Consider the following 16,071-nt stretch of genomic DNA (forward strand, 5'->3'; position numbering starts at 1 on the left):
CATATACCTACGGCTATACTTCAAGACAAGACGAGGGACAGTCAGCTAAACAGCTCTCAGTCCAGACTCAATAAGCAAGCGCAACTCAATCCAGCTTCCTCGTCACCCCCCTCACCAATCATGCGTATCCACCAACTCAAAGTCCGTCCTAAGAAATCCCTCCTCAGCGCTCCCTGCTCCGCCGAGCTCGCTGCCCTGCTCGCCTGCTGGGCATCAACAGATAGTGTCATGGGCGCACCCGTACTGGGCGTGGGGAGCGTACCCAAAGTAGGAGGGGCGGTACCGTCTGGAGCAGGAGGAGCAGCAGCAGGGGCAGGACTAGGGACACATGGAGCTTGTGCGAATGCAATGAGGGGACTCGAGGAATGTATGCGGAGAGCGGTGAGTGGTCTTTCTTTCCTCCTCAGTCGTGCTCCGGTTGTGCTTTGTATCGTACTGACTGACAAGTCCTTTCCCCCTCTCGTCTTCTTTCTTGTCGCTCTACAGGCAACGGCACCTCGCGCAAAAGCAAGACCGGCAATCAATTACCATTTGGCAAAATGGGGAAAGCAGCTCTGAGCCCCGTTTTTTCTCCTTCTACCTGGCTGCTCTCTTCTGGCTTCTGAACTCCTGGTCTCTGGCCCACCGGCCGTCTACCTTGCGCTTACCTCTTTTGCTCCCTCTTGTCTCTCTGGGTTACGTGCTCTGGCTCTCCGGATCTCTGTGTGTCCAGAAGCCCCCTCGAGGTGCGCACTTTCAGCATGCATTTGGGCTCTCTTCAGTCAGGGCTGCCTCAAAGGGTAGCAGGAACAGAGACGAATTACTCGCCGGCGCTTCCAGAAGGGGAATTTCTGCCTGGTAGTAGACAGGAGAAAGGGGGGAGTAGACAGTGAAGCAGAAGCAGACGCAAGAGAAGGAGAAGAAGAAGAAGAAGAAGTGAGCACCTTGTATTTGTACCACCCATCAACATCGTCATCATCATCATCGACGACGACAACCAAAATCTCAAACTTCAGATCTCTTGACTGTCTGATAAAGAGCATGATGCTCACAGAGGCTCTTGAGGCGGGCATGGAGGTCCGGACGCAAGAGCAGACGTCTTCGGTCATCTCTGACAATTGGCAGGGCACGGGATACAGAGTACGGAGCAGGGAGTGCAACAGGTCGTGCGACGATCATCAGAGGAAGAACGCAGGTTCGGCTACTGTGCAGAGGTATGGTCGAATGAACATTTTTGGTGTATGTGCGTGTGTAGTGCTCACTGGAAAGAATGGGGATTGGAATGGGGTGGATTAAAATGTACAAGAGCCGCTCCGCCCTGTCCCTCTCCCACCTTCCGACCATCATTCTGGTTGGTACAGACCCTCTCCATCCCTCTCATTTCCAGTCTTTCTCCCAAAGTGCACCTCAGCTTTACCTTTTCTCACTCGTTGTGCTGCCCTTTAGAGATCGAGGTAGACGTAGAAGTCGAGGGCTGCTGTGCCCAAGGACATGGGCAGGGACACTCTCCACAGGGGATCAACCCCGTCAAGCTTCGAGAAGTGGCCATCGATACGCCTGTAGCTGTAGCTGTACCCGTACCTGTGCCCATTGAACCTATGACGCCACCGTCGAGCATGCGGAGGGCTTCTTCCACCCGATCATTCTCGACGTAAAGACGACGACGCTTATGCCCATGCCCATGGCCGTGCCCGTGCCCGTGGTGGCCATCCCTGGTAGCGCCATCCTCGTGACGACTGAGAGAGGATAGCGGAACGAAAGAGGGTCCAGCTGCGTCTGAAGTCGAAGGTCGAGCTTCGTGACTCTCGTCGTGCTCCTGATTATTCTCCTTTGAGCGGTCGTGCTTGTCTACGTGGTCGTGATCATGATCGCTCATCACATCCCGATCGGTGCTTTCCATCAGGCACGTCTTCCTCTGCAAGGAGGGGCCAATTTCTACCGAAGGATGGCGGGCCTTCCTCTCCTCTGCCACCGTCAATCCACCTGAAGCCGTGCCAGTGCCAGCGCCTCTCCTCGCAAGTCCTTTGCGAGCAGTAGAGAAGGGAGGCGAAGTTCCCCCGAGTGCTATTGGGCTCGTCTGTCCCTGTCCTTGCGTCGGTGCCCTTCCGGAAACAACATCAGCGAGCAGGTTGAGTCCTCCTTGCCACTTTGGAAAAGCCGGGTGGGATCGAATTTGCTTGAATGCGTCTGGGATCGTGTATCCATGGCGCTCTAGACTGGCAAGAGTAGGGATGACAGATGCGGAGGAGGCGTTGCGGTATGGTAGAGGCAGGGAGAAGGGTGCGGGAGGGCTCATGGAGGTGCCAGAGGGGTAGCGGAGCGTGCTGCTCGACCCCAGCGGCACTTTACCCGACATGGGATCATCCTGATCTTCGAAGACAACGTCGGTAGGCCTGTCCGCCGTGCTGCCTCTTCGTGAGATGGAAATGGAAGGGCCAATGCTGGAGAAGCTGCTCGCTTCACTGATGGCGCCGTCATCGGCTACTGCCTCACAGAAGGCAGCCAAGACCGGGTCTGTTCCGCAAGCTGGACAATTGGCCGGATCCCCTGAACACAGGGCATCGGCTAGCGTCTCTTTCTTGCCGCCAGCGACTGCAGGTCTTCCGCCCGCAGCTGGCACAAAGGACGTCATCGATGAAGTGGTGATGGTCTGGGCCGATGCAGGTGAGGTCCACCAGAGCTTGCTGCTGCTCTTACGGGATATAGACGCTTGAGTCGATGGTGTAGGCGCAGAAGTAGGGGCTGCAAGTGCTGGTGTGGTGGTATTCCAGAGTTTCTTGCCCAGTGGTGCTTTGGTCCGCGAAGACAAGAGCGAGGAGATCGATACTGCTGGTCGGATAGGGACGTCCTGAACTGATGCTAGAGTTGTCGGATTGGCAGCCACAGTCGAGAGGCCTTCTTTGTACTCCTTGTGAGGTGCCTTGCCGCCACCAAAGCTTGCCACGGTGAAGCCTCCCACATTGCCATCATAATCGTCACCTGTCTCCTCTTCGATCTTACCCATCGTGTCTACGCCCTCCATCCATGTATTGTCAAGCCTCTCCGATAGACTCTTGTTTCGATCATCATCGCTGCTCGCATCCATTCCAGTGAGGTCAAGGATAGCTTCGCCCCGACAGATGCAGGGCGTAGCATCGGTACAGAACCCACAATCGCGATCCATGTCCATACTGCTCGAGGCCATGAGATCTGGGGAGGGTTCTCGTTGGAGCTTCTGCACAGCGCTGTGATGACTTGACTGTGCGCCTACCGGAGAGGAGAGCTCTGTCGTTGACCAGAAGGACACGGTCTGTTGTGCAGGCCTGTTGATCAGATCTGGACGCGCAAGAGGACGTGAAGCCGCTATTGTCATTGCGCCGAACCGACTTGTGTTATCATTTGAGCGTGATGGCGAAGTAGCAATTTGGTACTGTTGTCCATTGTAATCTACTTGCCCTGTAGAATTCTTGCGAGAGGGGAGAGGGCGCTTGAGCCTTTGAGCCGGCAGACCTTCGTGAGACGGGGCTCGACAGCCGACTTCTGAGCATGTGCCTGGTTGACATGGTCTGGCGGATTCCATGACCCGCCTCGAAGAAGAGCCACTTCCTTCGCTGCTCTTGAGAGTCTGCACGGCTAGCTCCAGCTCCTTGACCTTTGCCTTCAATGCAGCATTCTCCTCTGTCAGGGCGGCATTGTCTGCCCGAAGCTTGCGTTGCGCCTTCTCCTCTCTAGCATCTCTGGTCAACTTTTCCTCTTCATATGCAGCCACTTTGGCTTCAAGAGTGGCGACATGGCTCTGTTTCCTCTCTCTGAATGCTCGTTGAGAAGCCCGGTTCTGCGCCTGCCGCTTCGTGAGAGGCTCTTCCTGACTTGGCTTTCGTCCCGGCTTGGCACGCTGTGGCACGACCCAATCTCCCTTTGCATCTGGTCCGGGCGTAGGGCTTGCAGCGGCAGTAGATCGACTACTGCTACCCTCGCCATGAGGTGCTCGTGATGTACGAGAGTCTTCATCCCCACGGGCAGCAGCAGCGGCCTTTTTCGTTGCGGCAGCTGCCTTGGCGCTGGCTCTCTTGGCGGCTGACGACTTGACTCTATTCCCACCTATGGCTGCGGAAGCCTGTTGCTGAGCAGAAGGTGGAGGCGAGCCTGAAAGGCTATCATTGGACGATGATGAAGCAGAGGATGAGGGAGAAAAAGACGAAGAGGCGATGGCGTTTGAGGGCAGACCATACTGTGGACTCCCACCCTTGACCTTGTTAGGAAAGGGTATTGGGTATGGGGAGGTGGATGTCGCAGCCATGTCTGACCACGGCACGGGGTTGAGGTAGTGATGAAGAGTGACCACCTTAGCGCAAGAAGTGGGGACGCAAAGTGGGGCTCAGCGATTCTCTGTGAGAGACGCAGCGCCCGCTACCTGGCCACTAGTGGAAACAAAAATGAGAGATAAGGAGATCGTACGTGCTAAGCGCTCCAGTAGTGCGATGGTGTCAGAGTGGTCGAGGGAAGTGAGTGTAGTGTATCAGGTGATGACTGTGGTGAGCGTCGAGCGAGTGAAGCAGGAAGAAGGCTACGCTGGGCGCAGAGGGGTCGAAGGAGGAAGGAACCGAGGAGCGGAGCAACCGAAGACGTCCTTCGGGGGCGCGGGCTCAACCGGCAACTCGCCTGCAGACACTGCTCCCGTGCCTGGGCTGGAATCCGCAAGAATTATCTCGAGTTATCGCCATCTAATCGCGCCAAATCCGAAAAGGCGGCCAAGGCAGAGTTTCTAAGCTCGACCGAGGGACAAGTGGCGACGAAGGGGGGAGGCAAGAATCACACACGCTGACGGATCACCTTTGCGACTCCCACTCAGCCGCAGGACACCTCACTCATCGGTCGCACACAGAAAGTCGGGAGGGAGATGAGGATAATCCCGCCGCCACTACCCTTGTCCGGTCAGCGATTGTATCCTTGCCTGATCTCCTGACAGCTGCCGGTTTCACGTCCACAAGCTACCTTCCGTATATCAACATTTTCCAATTGGCAACTGCGGTGCGTTTCAAACGCCAAGATAGCGTCTCCAGTGCGATAGATGGGCCAGACCAACGGATACCTCTGAAATCAGACTGCCGCCCACTCCCTCCTGCCCGTCTCTGCACCACTTGCTCTCAGCTTGCCCGCCACTTCCTCCCACTCGTCTCCAAATGGATCCTCCTCGGCCTCATCATCATCGCCTCCTCCTCCCTGAATCCACCTATCCTCATCCTCCTTGCTCCACAGACTAGACGTCTCCTCTCCAATGCGAGACTTGTGCGATCTTCTCCAGGCTTCCAAAGCAGCGCCATGCTGCGATTGAGTTGTGGAGCCAGAATGAGCGGGGGAGAGAAGCGAGGGTGAATCTCCCGGTGGCGCAAGGCCTCGTGAGGAGGCAGGAACACCCATTCCAGCAACGGGCTTCTGCTGCTGATGCGTCTCCTCGTCCGAAGACTCGTCATCGTAGTCAGAGTAGTCCGACAGACTGCCATGCTGAGCAGCACTGCCGCCAGCGCCACTTGCGCCACCGCTCCTGGTCGACGTAGAGGCAGACGTCTTCGACGGCCTCAAGCTGGGGCCAGAGTTGGTGCTGGTCTCGTCAAAGTCTAGATCGAGCAGATCCTGCATCGCTCCTGCTCCCTTGAGGTCACCCCTTCGAGAGTTGTGCCTGTTGATGCCCATCCTCTGTCTGAATTGCAGCTTTTCAATTTCGCCCTCCCACTCATCATCGCCGCCCTTGGATGCAGTGGGCTTGCCACTATGGAAGTCGGATCTGGCGAGACTTTGTCGCACGGCCTCGATCTCAGCGTCCTCAGCTTCGGCTCGTTGAGCAGCGGTGGGCTTGTTAGATGGAATAGCCGCGAGAAGCGTCTCGTCCTCAGAATCTGACGTATCCGGTTTCGATAGCTGAGCACGACAGGAAAGCGAAGCTGATGAGCTGAAAGAGCCCTCTCTTTCGGCCGACTCTGCCTCTCACTCACCTTGTCGTACAGCTGCAGAGCAACCATGATTCTCTCGTTGGCCTCGATGAGGGCGCCTAGCATATCCTCCTCCTGACACAGCTGAATATACCTGACAATGGTCTTTCTTTCCGTCTTGACATCATTCAGCGCCTGCACTACCTTGGCATTTGCAGAGACGCTCTCCTTCTCTCGATTGACGTGCTGCAAGGTGTTGACGAGGGCTGTAGCAGACCGACTAGACGTAGCAAGGTGATTGAGAATCATCGGCTTCTCCGCCTCGTAATTGAAGCGAGCGGGAGCTTTCTTCCCCTTTGCCCCCAGCTTGCTTCTCTTCTTATCCTCCTCCTTCTGCAGCTTCTCTGCCGTCTTGCGGTCCATTCGTACTTGCATCTCTCTCCTACGCTCCTCTTCTTGCTTCCTCAGTAGCTCCTCTGCCTCACTGCGTTTCCTCTGCGCCTCTCTCTCCTGCCTCTCCCTGCCCCCACCACAAGCTACATACAGCGATGAGATAGTACGTAGGGTAGGCTCGCCAGAGTATTGATGTTGCCATGAGAGGAGCAGACGCATGAGCTTGCGGCGGACAGAGGCGTCTACGAGTGGGTCAGCTGATGTGAGCTTGATCTGTGTGACCAGACGCTCGTCGGCAAATGTGGCTATGAGGAAACAAGGGAGTCGGAGCAGGTGAGCAACATTGAGCGTAGTCATTCTTTCACTCCTTTCCAACCGCTGCTCTCCGCTCACTTTGGAATCGTGGACCCGCATTCTCCACCAGTGCCCCAAGAATGGTCAAGGTTCGCTTCTGTCCATGCACGCTGCCGTACTTGAGCTGCTTCCGCACACATCTTGCTGCCTCGGTCGGACCTCCACCCTGCAGAGTGATGGCTTCGGTAAGTTCGGGAATGCTGTGCGGCGAGGTAGCATGTAAGGTGGGTACATGCGGCAGTCAGTGCCGGTTGCCGTAATAATGCGTTTGACTTGATAAGCACCACTGCACTCACCCGTCATAGTCGTCCTCTTTGAAGTTGTTGCTAGTCAGCTTGTCGAACCAGACGCTGATGGCTGAATATGGCTTTGCATTGTTCAGTGCGCCATTCATTTGCTGAATGGACTGGTTCACGATGGGGTGAGAGATTACAGGAAGAAGGTCACCTAAGCGCACGTTGCGGGGTGATATCGGATTGCTGGTGCCCTTGCTGCGCTCAACTTACCTTGATCATGTTGGGCAGCTGGTTGACGTGGTAGACTGGAGTGAACTCTGCTGCTGTAGATGATACCAGTAGAATGGAAGGAGCGAAGGAGGATGACCGGGGGGTGCGTCTGCCTGGACAAGAAGGGAAGGCAGGTCAGGCCAGGCGAGACAGGCGAGCGGTCAAGCCACTCCCTTACGGCTATCATCCGGGGGACGCTGCCTCGCTTCCTGTGGTCCGCCTCGGCTGCCGTGCCCTTCCCCGCGCAGCGACTCAGGCACAATGACGCCCAAAGCCCTGCTCGTCCATCTCCGCCCTTCCGTCGGCAGCGAGTTGCTCCTTTGCCGTGGTGAAAGAAGGAGAGCAACACCAGCATAGAGCAACCACACCATCATTCATCCATCGTACAAGTCGTCGGATAGCACAGCCTTGGCATAGCAAAGGTCGCTGCTCATGGACGCTGTTCAGTCAATTCGGTAGATCAGGTAGCCCAACATGGCACCGCCCTCGTCCTCTTCAGCCTTGGCGTTGACCCCATCGCCCTCGCCTCAGCCACCCGCCTCGCTCCGTGGGCAGCGACTCCTTTCCGAGGCAGACTACATCTCCTCGCTATCGTCACTCATTCAGAGAGACTTCTTCCCCAACCTGCCTCGCCTCACTGCCGAGAACGAGTACCTCTCTGCTCTCGAGGACTTGGACAGTGGCGTGGATGGCGCAGAATTGCGGGTCAAGGAAGCAGAGAGGGACCTCGATCGAATGGACCGGGAGGAGGTGGATGGCAAACAGAAGAGGAGACGGGCTAGAAAAGGCGCTGGGAGCAACGCGAGACGAACTCCTTCACGCTTTGCCACGCCATCTGATACCCCTGTGCGGCCACTGCATGGCAGGTGGGACCCCACGCCACTCTCCTCGGGCGCCAGAACACCTCGTTCAGAGGCAGGATGGGCAACGCCAAGCAATTCGGAGGGTTATGGCAAGGCTCACGCCACAAGGATCGGCTCTGCGCTTGCGCAAGACCCTCGTCCTACTTACGCCTCCGATGAGGAAGAACTCCCTCCTCCTCCTGAGCTCTCTGGCCACTCGATCTCTTCGTTTCAGCACAGCTTTACGTCGGAGGATAACGCTTCCTTCCTTGCCCTCGTCCAGTCCACCAACGATCGGCGCAAGGAAAAGTATGCTTGGGCGTTCCGGCAGGAGCGCAATCACAATGCAAGGAGGAAACTCATTATGGATGAGGCGACAAAGAGGGCCGATGAAGGGTATGCGCGGAGTGTGCTTGCTCTGCCAGAGACAAAGAGGAGAAAGCTGATCGAGGGGGGTAGGTTGGGGATCGAGTTGAGCAAGCGAGTCGCCGATCTGGAGCGAACTGAAATGGTTCTGGGAGAGGGGAGCGGTGGCAAGAGCAAAGCGGAACAGCAGTTCCTTACCTACGACCCCGCCAAGGCACACCGCGCCCTTCGTGCCTCGAGCGAAGAAGGCACGTCTGCGAGCACTTCATCACAATTAGTACTCCTGCCCTCAAGACATCGCTCAACATCGCCACCCGCTCTGTCTCCCTTGAAACACTCTCTCGACCCTCGCTCTGAGATCGCGCTCGTCTCGACATCCTCTGCCAACAAAGTCTCCGACGATTGCGAAATGGAGGACCCCAGCTTCGACCCCAATGCCATTCTTCGCCGAGCCAAAGTCGTGCCGACTACAGCCACTACCTACACAGGCACCAAGTATGCAGCTCGCAATGCCCTCTTCTTCGGTCCCGACGCAGAGATCGGCACGACCGATCGAGTAACCTCTTCTCTTCCGGAACACGTCAAAGAAGGTGCCACGAGCGCAGAGCGTCTTTTCTACGCGCGGGAGAAGCTTAAGAGCAAGACGGTCTTCCACAATACTGCTCTGCCCTCACAGGGCGTCTTCCCAGAGGCGAGGTATCCTGACCTCCTTGCAGGCAAGGACAGCTCGAGCGTCATCACCTCTGCCAGCCCTCGATCCAGTCGAGTCGAGAGCGCCATGGCTGGTGGCTCGCGCTATGGAGACAACTTCGATGACGAGAGTGGGGTAGATTTGAGGTACGCAGGTCCCACTGTCAATGGCTTCGGCTTCGTCTCGCCTGCCGAGGATCTGACTCCGAACCGAGCAGCGATGGAAGAAGAACTTGCGGAGAGTCTTGAGCAGAAGAGGAGGCAGAGATTGCTCGCCATTCAGGGCGGTGGAGGAGGGGGAGGTAGAGCGGAGGATGGGCCCCGCTCTTTCTTTGTACCTCCAACACCCAAAAGGGACGAGCTGGCCTCTTCGCTCGCCACAAGATCTGCTTCGTCGCGCAATCGCACGACCGCCAAGGGCTCGACATCTGGCTCACTGCGAATGGGGTTGGGCGGTAGCCTAGGCGCTCGACTTGGACGCTCATCAGGCGCTGCGACTCCCAGCAGGCGATCCGAGGCTCTCTCTCCGGCCGCCAGGACACTGCTCGATCGCAGTACCCGAGGTGGCCTTGGCAGTGGTCTTGGAGGTTTCCTCACTCCCAGTCGAGCCACCACACGGGCGCCAAACCTGCAGCGAAGTGGCGGATCGAAGGACAAGGAGAAGGAGAGGCAGAGGAAACCGGTTGAGACGCTGGGAGGGATGCTGGGGAAGAGAGGATGGGAGGATGATACGCCCAAAGCTGGCACAAGTGGGAGAAAGCGCTAGATGAATTTTTGTATTTTGTACCCTCTAGATGAAGGATTGCAGACATTACTATATACCATGATCTCAATCTGCCAGTTAGCCATCGCACACGTAGCTTGGCCATCACTTTACCCTTGTTCCCCCTGTCATTTCCTACTTTGCGCCCAGTGCCTTCTCCCTCCACCCCATTAACCGCTTCACCTCCTCCCGACTCCCCCCCTGCATCTCCACCACATTCGCCAATGCCAAGAGCAGATCACCCGACCAGGCAGCGCTGCGCTGCATGCGAGCTGAGCGACGCTCTTTCATGCCTACGCCTCCAGCACCGGCGAGAGTCGGGGGTGAGATCCACGCACGCAACGAGGCACGTGCTACCTCTAGCTCATGCTTCGCTTCGTGCAGGTGTGGAGGGGTGGAGAGGGCGTAGCACGCTGCGAGGAGGAGACGATGCTCGAGCCCCTCTTGCAAGGAGGTCCAGCTCGCCTCCTCATCCTCTTCTCCTTGTTGGGAGATGGAAGAGGGAAGCTCATCTTTTGCCGAAGAGACGGAGAGAGCAAGAGCTTGCTTGAGCTCGATGAGCGCTTCCCGCTTTTGCTGAGTGTTGGTCAGGGCTTTGATCCGTTCTTGCAATTGAAGCTGGTTTGAAGTCTGCCCTTGACTAGCATCGGGAGGAGTGGCAATGTTAGGCTCGGAAGCGATTAAGAGGGAGTGAATTTGCGGTAAGGCTGGGAGGTGCGGGAGTTTGAGCACGTAGGAGAGGTTGCGCGATATGAGAGGGCCGACGGGGAGGGTGTACCCGCCTGTGCTAGTGCTTGTGTTGGTGCTGGAAGATGGACCATTGGCGGCAGAGCTACCTTCACCACCACTCATCGCTAGCCGTGAGCCTTTTCAGTCGAGCTCTGACCGCCGCTGCCCTGCGCAATGCAATTGTCCTGCTCTTTCTCGTACTTTTGGTAAGACTGACTTGATGGTTGCGGAACGGAAGCAGAGGTATCAAGTGAAGCGCATCTGCACCTCCATGGAGATAATCTGACCGGGAGACGCGGCTGCTCCGCAAGGCGTTTGTGGCGAGTGAAGTCCCAGTAGTCAGACCTTTGGGCATTCGGCGTCTGCAGTGAGCTTCGCTCTGCAAGCATATGCCATGGACCTCCTGCGGCAGCCTCAGCCCTTGTCCGTTCGAACACCCACCGTAGTCTCCTTGTCTACCGGAAGGCCGCTGCTGCCCGGCTTTCAGGCTCAGCGTCCAGCCGAGATCCGGTCGCGCCGCCGCCGCCTGGGCAGCCAAAGCGGGACAGGCGGGCGCGGGGGGCGGCTTGCATTGCATTGCAACACGCACGCACACACACACCTTCCGGCAATCGTACCAACTCTTGACCTGCCCTTCAAGCTACGAGAAAGGACTTCTTCCCAAAGAGGAGCTACTCACAAGTGCCATAGCACACGAAAGGGACATCCTAGCGATTCATCCACCTTCATCAACCCACCATGTCTGCCCTTCAGCAAATCATCCTGCATCCTTATCTGAGCCAGACGGTGAGCCTTCCACCCCTCTCGAGCTCACCACGTGCAGCACGCTCACTGACGCCCACTCTCCTCTTACCTTGACTGTCCTGCTCCCTTCTCCTACTCTCCTCGATGCCCCCCCCCTCCTTCTGCCAACCAGCTCCGCTTCTGGTCCACGACGGTAGGACGAGACAAGACCTACCGAACTGTGCAGTACCTTGCCCGATTCCTGGCATGGTACGAGTACAGAAAGGGAGCCACAAAGGAGACGGTTGCTCGTTTGACCAACCTGAAGAGCTCTTTGGCTCTGAGCAGGAAGCGTGAGTGATACTTCTCATCGGGCGGACTGCTGTAGAAGGCCGAAGGATCTGCATACTATAGAAGAGACATGAATGGCTGACCTTGCGCTTGTGCGCTCACTCCCATTGCTCTTACCTGGGCGACAGTGATGCGAACGGGCAAGTTCCTGGAGCATATGCAGGCTGCTCTCAAGGCCGTCTCTATTCAGGACCCCTTTGTCAGCTACACTGCCCTGGGTAGGCAGGTGAGCTATGCCGGGTACCTCATGCTGGACACCTTGCAGTGGGTGAGTAAGGCTGCATTTGGCGAGAGGATGGAGGGAGTGTGGCGAAAAGCAGGCATCCAGAAGCTGTAGAGCTGACTGAATGAATGACCACATCCGTCGCGTATCCTTCCTCCACGCTATCAGGTGCATGGTTCCAAGGCGTACCAATTCGCCCCAGACACGTACAAGAAGATCTCCAAGAACGCCTCTCGCTTCTGGCTCGCCGGCCTCCTCTTCTCCCTCGTATCTGGCACCTACAAGACCAATGCCCTGCGCCAACGACGTGCCGCCGCTCTTCGCCCACGAGCCACTTCTGAGAAGGAAGCAGAGAGGAAGGTGGAGCTGCAGCAGATCAAGAAGGAGGCAAGCAGTGTACAGTGGCAGATGATCCAGGATGCTCTGGACGTCGCCAACCCTGCCACGGGAGCCGAGATTCTCAACGTCGACGACGGAAGTGAGTAGACATAAGGAGAGGTCCAAGAGATGGGCGATCTTCGAGGATTATCGCCCGATACTGACGACATGCCCATATTTAATCCCGCAGTGATTGGTCTGCTTGGTCTCGGATCTTCCATCATGGGTGCTATGACCCAATGGCAGGCAGTCAACGGTGGTGCGGCGGCTGCGAAGAAGTAAAGACGAAGCGCACGAATCGCTTGCGCTTTGGGGCCAGAAGCGCAATGCTGTCTAGCCCACCGTGGGAGTTTGAGACACCCGATTGTTGTGGAGTTGTGTTCTCGACTCTTCACCGTGCTAGTCTCACTGGTACTTCGTCTTCCTCGTTCCATTTGGAATGCATCTCCTTCACGTTGCGACCCTCGGTGTGTTGCTGCCAAGGCCTTCCCTATCGGTGTTGCGTGCGTGCGTGCGCCCTACGTGAGCTTCCGCCTTTGCCGTTGCTCCTGGCGGCGGCTGAGCTGAGCTGCAACGCGCCAATTTACGCCGGGCGCCCGCTTGCGTGTCCTTCCACATCCGTCGTGCGCTTTGTTCCTCCCCCGCTTACTTCCCTTACCCCCTCCTCGCCACCCCTTTCTTCGAGAGGAGTCACCTCCCTCAACATCCTTGACCTACAACCACACCACTGCTCCGTATATAGACGTGTATAGCATCCCCTTGTCCATTGCGCTATCCGGCATCGTTGATCGATCCAAGACTGGCAGAGGTAGATCCTCACGCAACATTCTCAACCTCGGCGTACCCTCCTCCACTACCCACCTCCAATCATCAGTATGCCTGTCAGTCGACGATCACAAGCGGGCGGGTCTCTCTTGGGTCACTTTCAGCCTACAAAGAAGACTGTAGGCACACCAAACAAAGATGTCAAGGGCAAGGGAAGGGCACTGGCCGATGTGGGCAAGGCCGCTAGAGCAAGCCCCCTCACCACCAATGTCACCGGGAAGGGGGTGGATACATCGGTTGAGGAGGTGAAGGCTGGCCCTCAGCAGACCGTCGCAACACAGCAGATTAGCGCTCGCAGCACTCCCGTCCGGGAGGTCTTGACTCCTTCACCTTCAAGATCCTCACCCGCTCCAGCCTTACTGGGTACGCCATCCAGCAGTCGTCTTTCATCTGCCTCGCCGCCGCCAGAGCTGCTGCAAGCGACGCACAAGTCTCCAGTCTCTGTACGGGAAGATCCCGACAAGGGAAAGTTCTACCTCATGATTTCCTCCCCCAAGAAGAAGGCATCCTCTGCTTCACCATCGCAGCTGCAGATGCCTACGCGGACGCCCTTCCATCTGCGTGAAGGCTCGCCCTCGCTTGAGCGTACGCCCATGCGTGAAGCTTCAGCACTGCCTCGCCAGCCTCCTTCGGCTCCCAAGAAGAGGCATGCGGACGAGTCTGCCCTGGAGAGAATGAGAGTGCAGAACGACGAGAGTCCTTTGCCGCATGACAAGAGGCGGCCTTCATACAAGGCCTTCGGAGCAAGTCAGGAGGCAGGATTGTCTCTTATGGGCATGACTGACTCGGGCGATGAGAGCTTCAGCCACTCCAGAAGCAGCAAGCGACCGAGGTACGACGACGGACAGCTCTTGTCCACTGGCTCAGCTTCTTCCTCCGATGATGAGCTGCTCATCACCCCTCGCAAGGTGCGAGAGCAGCCTCCACAAGGCGTATCGCCCGCTTCCTTCGCTACGCCTACCAAGGCCGCAAAGTTTGACGACCCTTTCTCGTCGACTCCACGCATCAAACCAACACGGTCTGCTGGTATCTTCTCCTCGCTGATCAAGCCGACAAGCGTGGGAGAGCCGCGGCCAGCGACGAGCTCAGATGAGGACAATCCATTCCTCGACTCGAGCCCAGCGACTTCTTCCTCATCAGTCTTTGCAGGAGCCCAGTCGGCTCTGCCTGCTGGGATCCCGGAGACAGGGTACAAGATCTCTGTTGCTCTACCACTGCCTCCGCATTACAACTCACTCTACCTCCTACACATCGGCATCGAACATGCTCTGGTTGTCCATCTAGCCACTACCGGTCTCGCATCTTCTAGCATCGACTCTACTTTCACAGACTCAATGGGTCAAAGCGTTGTGCGCTTGCCCAACTTGATCACCTACACAGCGCTGCGACCTCTCGTTGAGCGCACAGCAGGTAGACGCTTGGGCCCCGTAGAGCTAGCACGACTGATGTATCTCTGGTCCAATGGACGTCTGCCCTCGCAAGATGCTCCTCGGGGAGCATCGACTGCTCCTGTGGCGCCCGCTGGCAAGGAGCAAGAAGCCCTTTCTGGGCTTGGCTTCATCCTAGCCCGACAACGTTCCCTTGACGCCAATGGGCGACGCAAGTGGGATTGGAGCCTCGGCATTGAGCTGACGATTAAGCGCGCCAGGCGGGAGGTGACTCCACCTCTTCAGGTGTCATTCGGCGGTAGCAGTGAAAATGGGGGAGCGAGCGTACAAGTTCCAAGCACTCCTCCCTCCTCGGCCAGAAGTGGTGGTGTGGCATTTGGACTAGACACTCCTCCATCTACTCCATCAGGCAGCAAGCGAAGGAGGGAGGCAAGTGGAGATGGCTCGCCCAATGTTGGGCGGGAGGGTATGTCGCTTGTGGCGCTTTGGAACAATGGCATCGAAGAGCGCAAGAGCGAGGTGGGCCGCAGGCTGCGAGCGCTTTGTGCAAGCGACATGGAGGAGTGGCTTCAAAATGGAGCGATGACAAGCAGCCATGCAGATCTGGACGACAGGCCTTCCACGCCCGAGCCATCTACCCGCAGGGCAGAGGTTGGCGCAGGTGGCCTCCTGACGCCTTCTGCGACACGGCCCGAAGGCAGACGAAGTCGTTTCGTCAAGTTTGACGAGGCTACTCTGGGAGGCGACGGGGCTGTTCCACTGGTCGAGACGGCGGGGGAGGGCGCGGTGCAAGACTGGAATTTGCCGGCCGAAGGAGAGGTGCTCAGCGAGTGGCATCCCCGCTTCAGTCTGAAGGAGGCCAAGGCAGTGCCCTGCGCTATCCTGCCCAATCTCAAGGACGTCGCTGATGTTCCCCACCTGATCGGAGGAAGCCGAAGTCGAGAGACTGCCAAAGAGCCTGTGCCCATTCCGAGGGAAGCTGCTACCCCTCCCACTGCATCGAGCTCATCGGTAACGGCCACGCCCTCACGTGCTCAATCGCTCATGGACCGCATCAAAGCAAAAGAAGAGTCGAAGCGCTCCTCTTTGCAAGCTCGAGCCGGCCCGACCTTCCCCTCTAGTGGCAAGTCGCCTGCCTCCTCTTCTGGAGCAGGAGCAGCTCCCTCAACAGGCGACCTGATGGCCTCCTTCAAGCGTCGAGCTACTCTCAGCAGGCTCAACGACGTAGCGACCAGTCTGCACATGCTCTTTGTCACCTCGAGCGAGACGGCCTCGCCCCTATCCCCTGGTAATGGAAATGGCCCTCTGCGACGCTCTCCCATCCTCCCTCTTTCGACGGTTCTCACCTCGCTGTCCAAGAGCAGTCGAGTCACACTGAGCACCGCCGAGGCAAGGGGCTGTATCGACCTTCTTGCGCAGGTCTGCCCGGGTTTTTTGGACGTGAGGACCGTGGGTGGGAGAGAGTGGGTGAAGATGGGTGAGAGTGGAGAGGTGGGATTGGGTGAGGTTAGGAGAAGGGTCAAAGCTGAGCTTGACAAGTGAGAAAGAGTGATCTTGCCGGGCGGAATTGAGGTAGAAGCCTGAGATCTGCTTGCGAGTGCTCTGTTTGTCTTTCCCCTGCGTAGCACTTAGGACGCTCTGTCACTCGTTGA

The 16,071-nt window shown here is 57.4% G+C and overlaps 8 protein-coding genes across 8 annotated transcripts; 4 read left to right on the top strand and 4 right to left on the bottom strand.

The window, feature by feature from the left end:
- Positions 1-120: 120 nt before the first annotated feature.
- Positions 121-558, top strand: BCV69DRAFT_251053 (hypothetical protein; the record flags this gene model as incomplete). The annotated part of the gene is made up of 3 exons (XM_025490410.1): positions 121-223; positions 317-381; positions 487-558. The coding sequence occupies 3 exons, from the start codon at positions 121-123 to the stop codon at positions 556-558; spliced, it is 240 nt and encodes a 79-aa protein (XP_025346714.1).
- A 101-nt stretch (positions 559-659) lies between these two features.
- Positions 660-1,245, bottom strand: BCV69DRAFT_42762 (hypothetical protein). Its single transcript, XM_025495270.1, has one exon. The coding sequence runs from the start codon at positions 1,086-1,088 to the stop codon at positions 762-764; it is 327 nt and encodes a 108-aa protein (XP_025346715.1). The 5' UTR covers positions 1,089-1,245; the 3' UTR covers positions 660-761.
- BCV69DRAFT_284185 (hypothetical protein) lies at positions 1,196-4,535 on the bottom strand. The gene has a single exon (XM_025492957.1). The coding sequence runs from the start codon at positions 4,256-4,258 to the stop codon at positions 1,403-1,405; it is 2,856 nt and encodes a 951-aa protein (XP_025346716.1). The 5' UTR covers positions 4,259-4,535; the 3' UTR covers positions 1,196-1,402.
- A 328-nt stretch (positions 4,536-4,863) lies between these two features.
- On the bottom strand, positions 4,864-7,273 carry BCV69DRAFT_284186 (hypothetical protein). Its single transcript, XM_025492958.1, has 5 exons — positions 7,142-7,273; positions 6,932-7,041; positions 6,675-6,835; positions 5,952-6,586; positions 4,864-5,877 (listed from the first exon to the last, which is right to left on the bottom strand). The coding sequence occupies exons 1-5, from the start codon at positions 7,148-7,150 to the stop codon at positions 5,059-5,061; spliced, it is 1,734 nt and encodes a 577-aa protein (XP_025346717.1). The 5' UTR covers positions 7,151-7,273; the 3' UTR covers positions 4,864-5,058.
- Positions 7,274-7,454: 181 nt separating this feature from the next.
- BCV69DRAFT_284187 (hypothetical protein) lies at positions 7,455-9,884 on the top strand. The gene has a single exon (XM_025492959.1). The coding sequence runs from the start codon at positions 7,616-7,618 to the stop codon at positions 9,803-9,805; it is 2,190 nt and encodes a 729-aa protein (XP_025346718.1). The 5' UTR covers positions 7,455-7,615; the 3' UTR covers positions 9,806-9,884.
- Positions 9,885-9,937: 53 nt separating this feature from the next.
- Positions 9,938-10,654, bottom strand: BCV69DRAFT_300380 (hypothetical protein; the record flags this gene model as incomplete). Its single annotated transcript, XM_025494453.1, has 1 exon — positions 9,938-10,654. One exon carries the CDS (start codon positions 10,652-10,654, stop codon positions 9,938-9,940), a length of 717 nt encoding a protein of 238 aa, XP_025346719.1.
- A 526-nt stretch (positions 10,655-11,180) lies between these two features.
- On the top strand, positions 11,181-12,572 carry BCV69DRAFT_284189 (peroxisomal biogenesis factor 11). Its single transcript, XM_025492960.1, has 5 exons — positions 11,181-11,317; positions 11,448-11,607; positions 11,734-11,873; positions 11,997-12,306; positions 12,397-12,572. Exons 1-5 carry the CDS (start codon positions 11,270-11,272, stop codon positions 12,486-12,488), a joined length of 750 nt encoding a protein of 249 aa, XP_025346720.1. The 5' UTR covers positions 11,181-11,269; the 3' UTR covers positions 12,489-12,572.
- A 509-nt stretch (positions 12,573-13,081) lies between these two features.
- On the top strand, positions 13,082-15,961 carry BCV69DRAFT_300382 (hypothetical protein; the record flags this gene model as incomplete). Its single annotated transcript, XM_025494454.1, has 1 exon — positions 13,082-15,961. The coding sequence occupies one exon, from the start codon at positions 13,082-13,084 to the stop codon at positions 15,959-15,961; it is 2,880 nt and encodes a 959-aa protein (XP_025346721.1).
- Between the last annotated feature and the right edge of the window lie 110 nt (positions 15,962-16,071).

This window comes from Pseudomicrostroma glucosiphilum (genome assembly GCF_003144135.1).
Source record: "Pseudomicrostroma glucosiphilum strain MCA 4718 unplaced genomic scaffold BCV69scaffold_11, whole genome shotgun sequence".
In the NCBI taxonomy this organism is placed as follows: Eukaryota; Fungi; Basidiomycota; class Exobasidiomycetes; order Microstromatales; family Microstromataceae; genus Microstroma; species Microstroma glucosiphilum.

What these genes read in the sequence shown, in the direction of transcription:
- BCV69DRAFT_284187 (XM_025492959.1), top strand. Translation starts at nt 7,616, where the DNA reads ATGGCACCGCCCTCGTCCTCTTCAGCCTTGGCGTTGACCCCATCGCCC.
- BCV69DRAFT_284185 (XM_025492957.1), bottom strand. Translation starts at nt 4,258, where the DNA reads ATGGCTGCGACATCCACCTCCCCATACCCAATACCCTTTCCTAACAAG.
- BCV69DRAFT_284189 (XM_025492960.1), top strand. Translation starts at nt 11,270, where the DNA reads ATGTCTGCCCTTCAGCAAATCATCCTGCATCCTTATCTGAGCCAGACG. An exon ending in TTTGGCTCTGAGCAGGAAGC is followed by an intron (nt 11,608 to 11,733) that starts GTGAGTGATACT and finishes CCTGGGCGACAG; the next exon opens with TGATGCGAACGGGCAAGTTC. An exon ending in TGCTGGACACCTTGCAGTGG is followed by an intron (nt 11,874 to 11,996) that starts GTGAGTAAGGCT and finishes CCACGCTATCAG; the next exon opens with GTGCATGGTTCCAAGGCGTA.
- BCV69DRAFT_42762 (XM_025495270.1), bottom strand. Translation starts at nt 1,088, where the DNA reads ATGACCGAAGACGTCTGCTCTTGCGTCCGGACCTCCATGCCCGCCTCA.
- BCV69DRAFT_284186 (XM_025492958.1), bottom strand. An exon ending in TGCGGGTCCACGATTCCAAA is followed by an intron (nt 6,587 to 6,674) that starts GTGAGCGGAGAG and finishes GTTTCCTCATAG; the next exon opens with CCACATTTGCCGACGAGCGT. An exon ending in CTCTGCAGCTGTACGACAAG is followed by an intron (nt 5,878 to 5,951) that starts GTGAGTGAGAGG and finishes TGTCGTGCTCAG; the next exon opens with CTATCGAAACCGGATACGTC.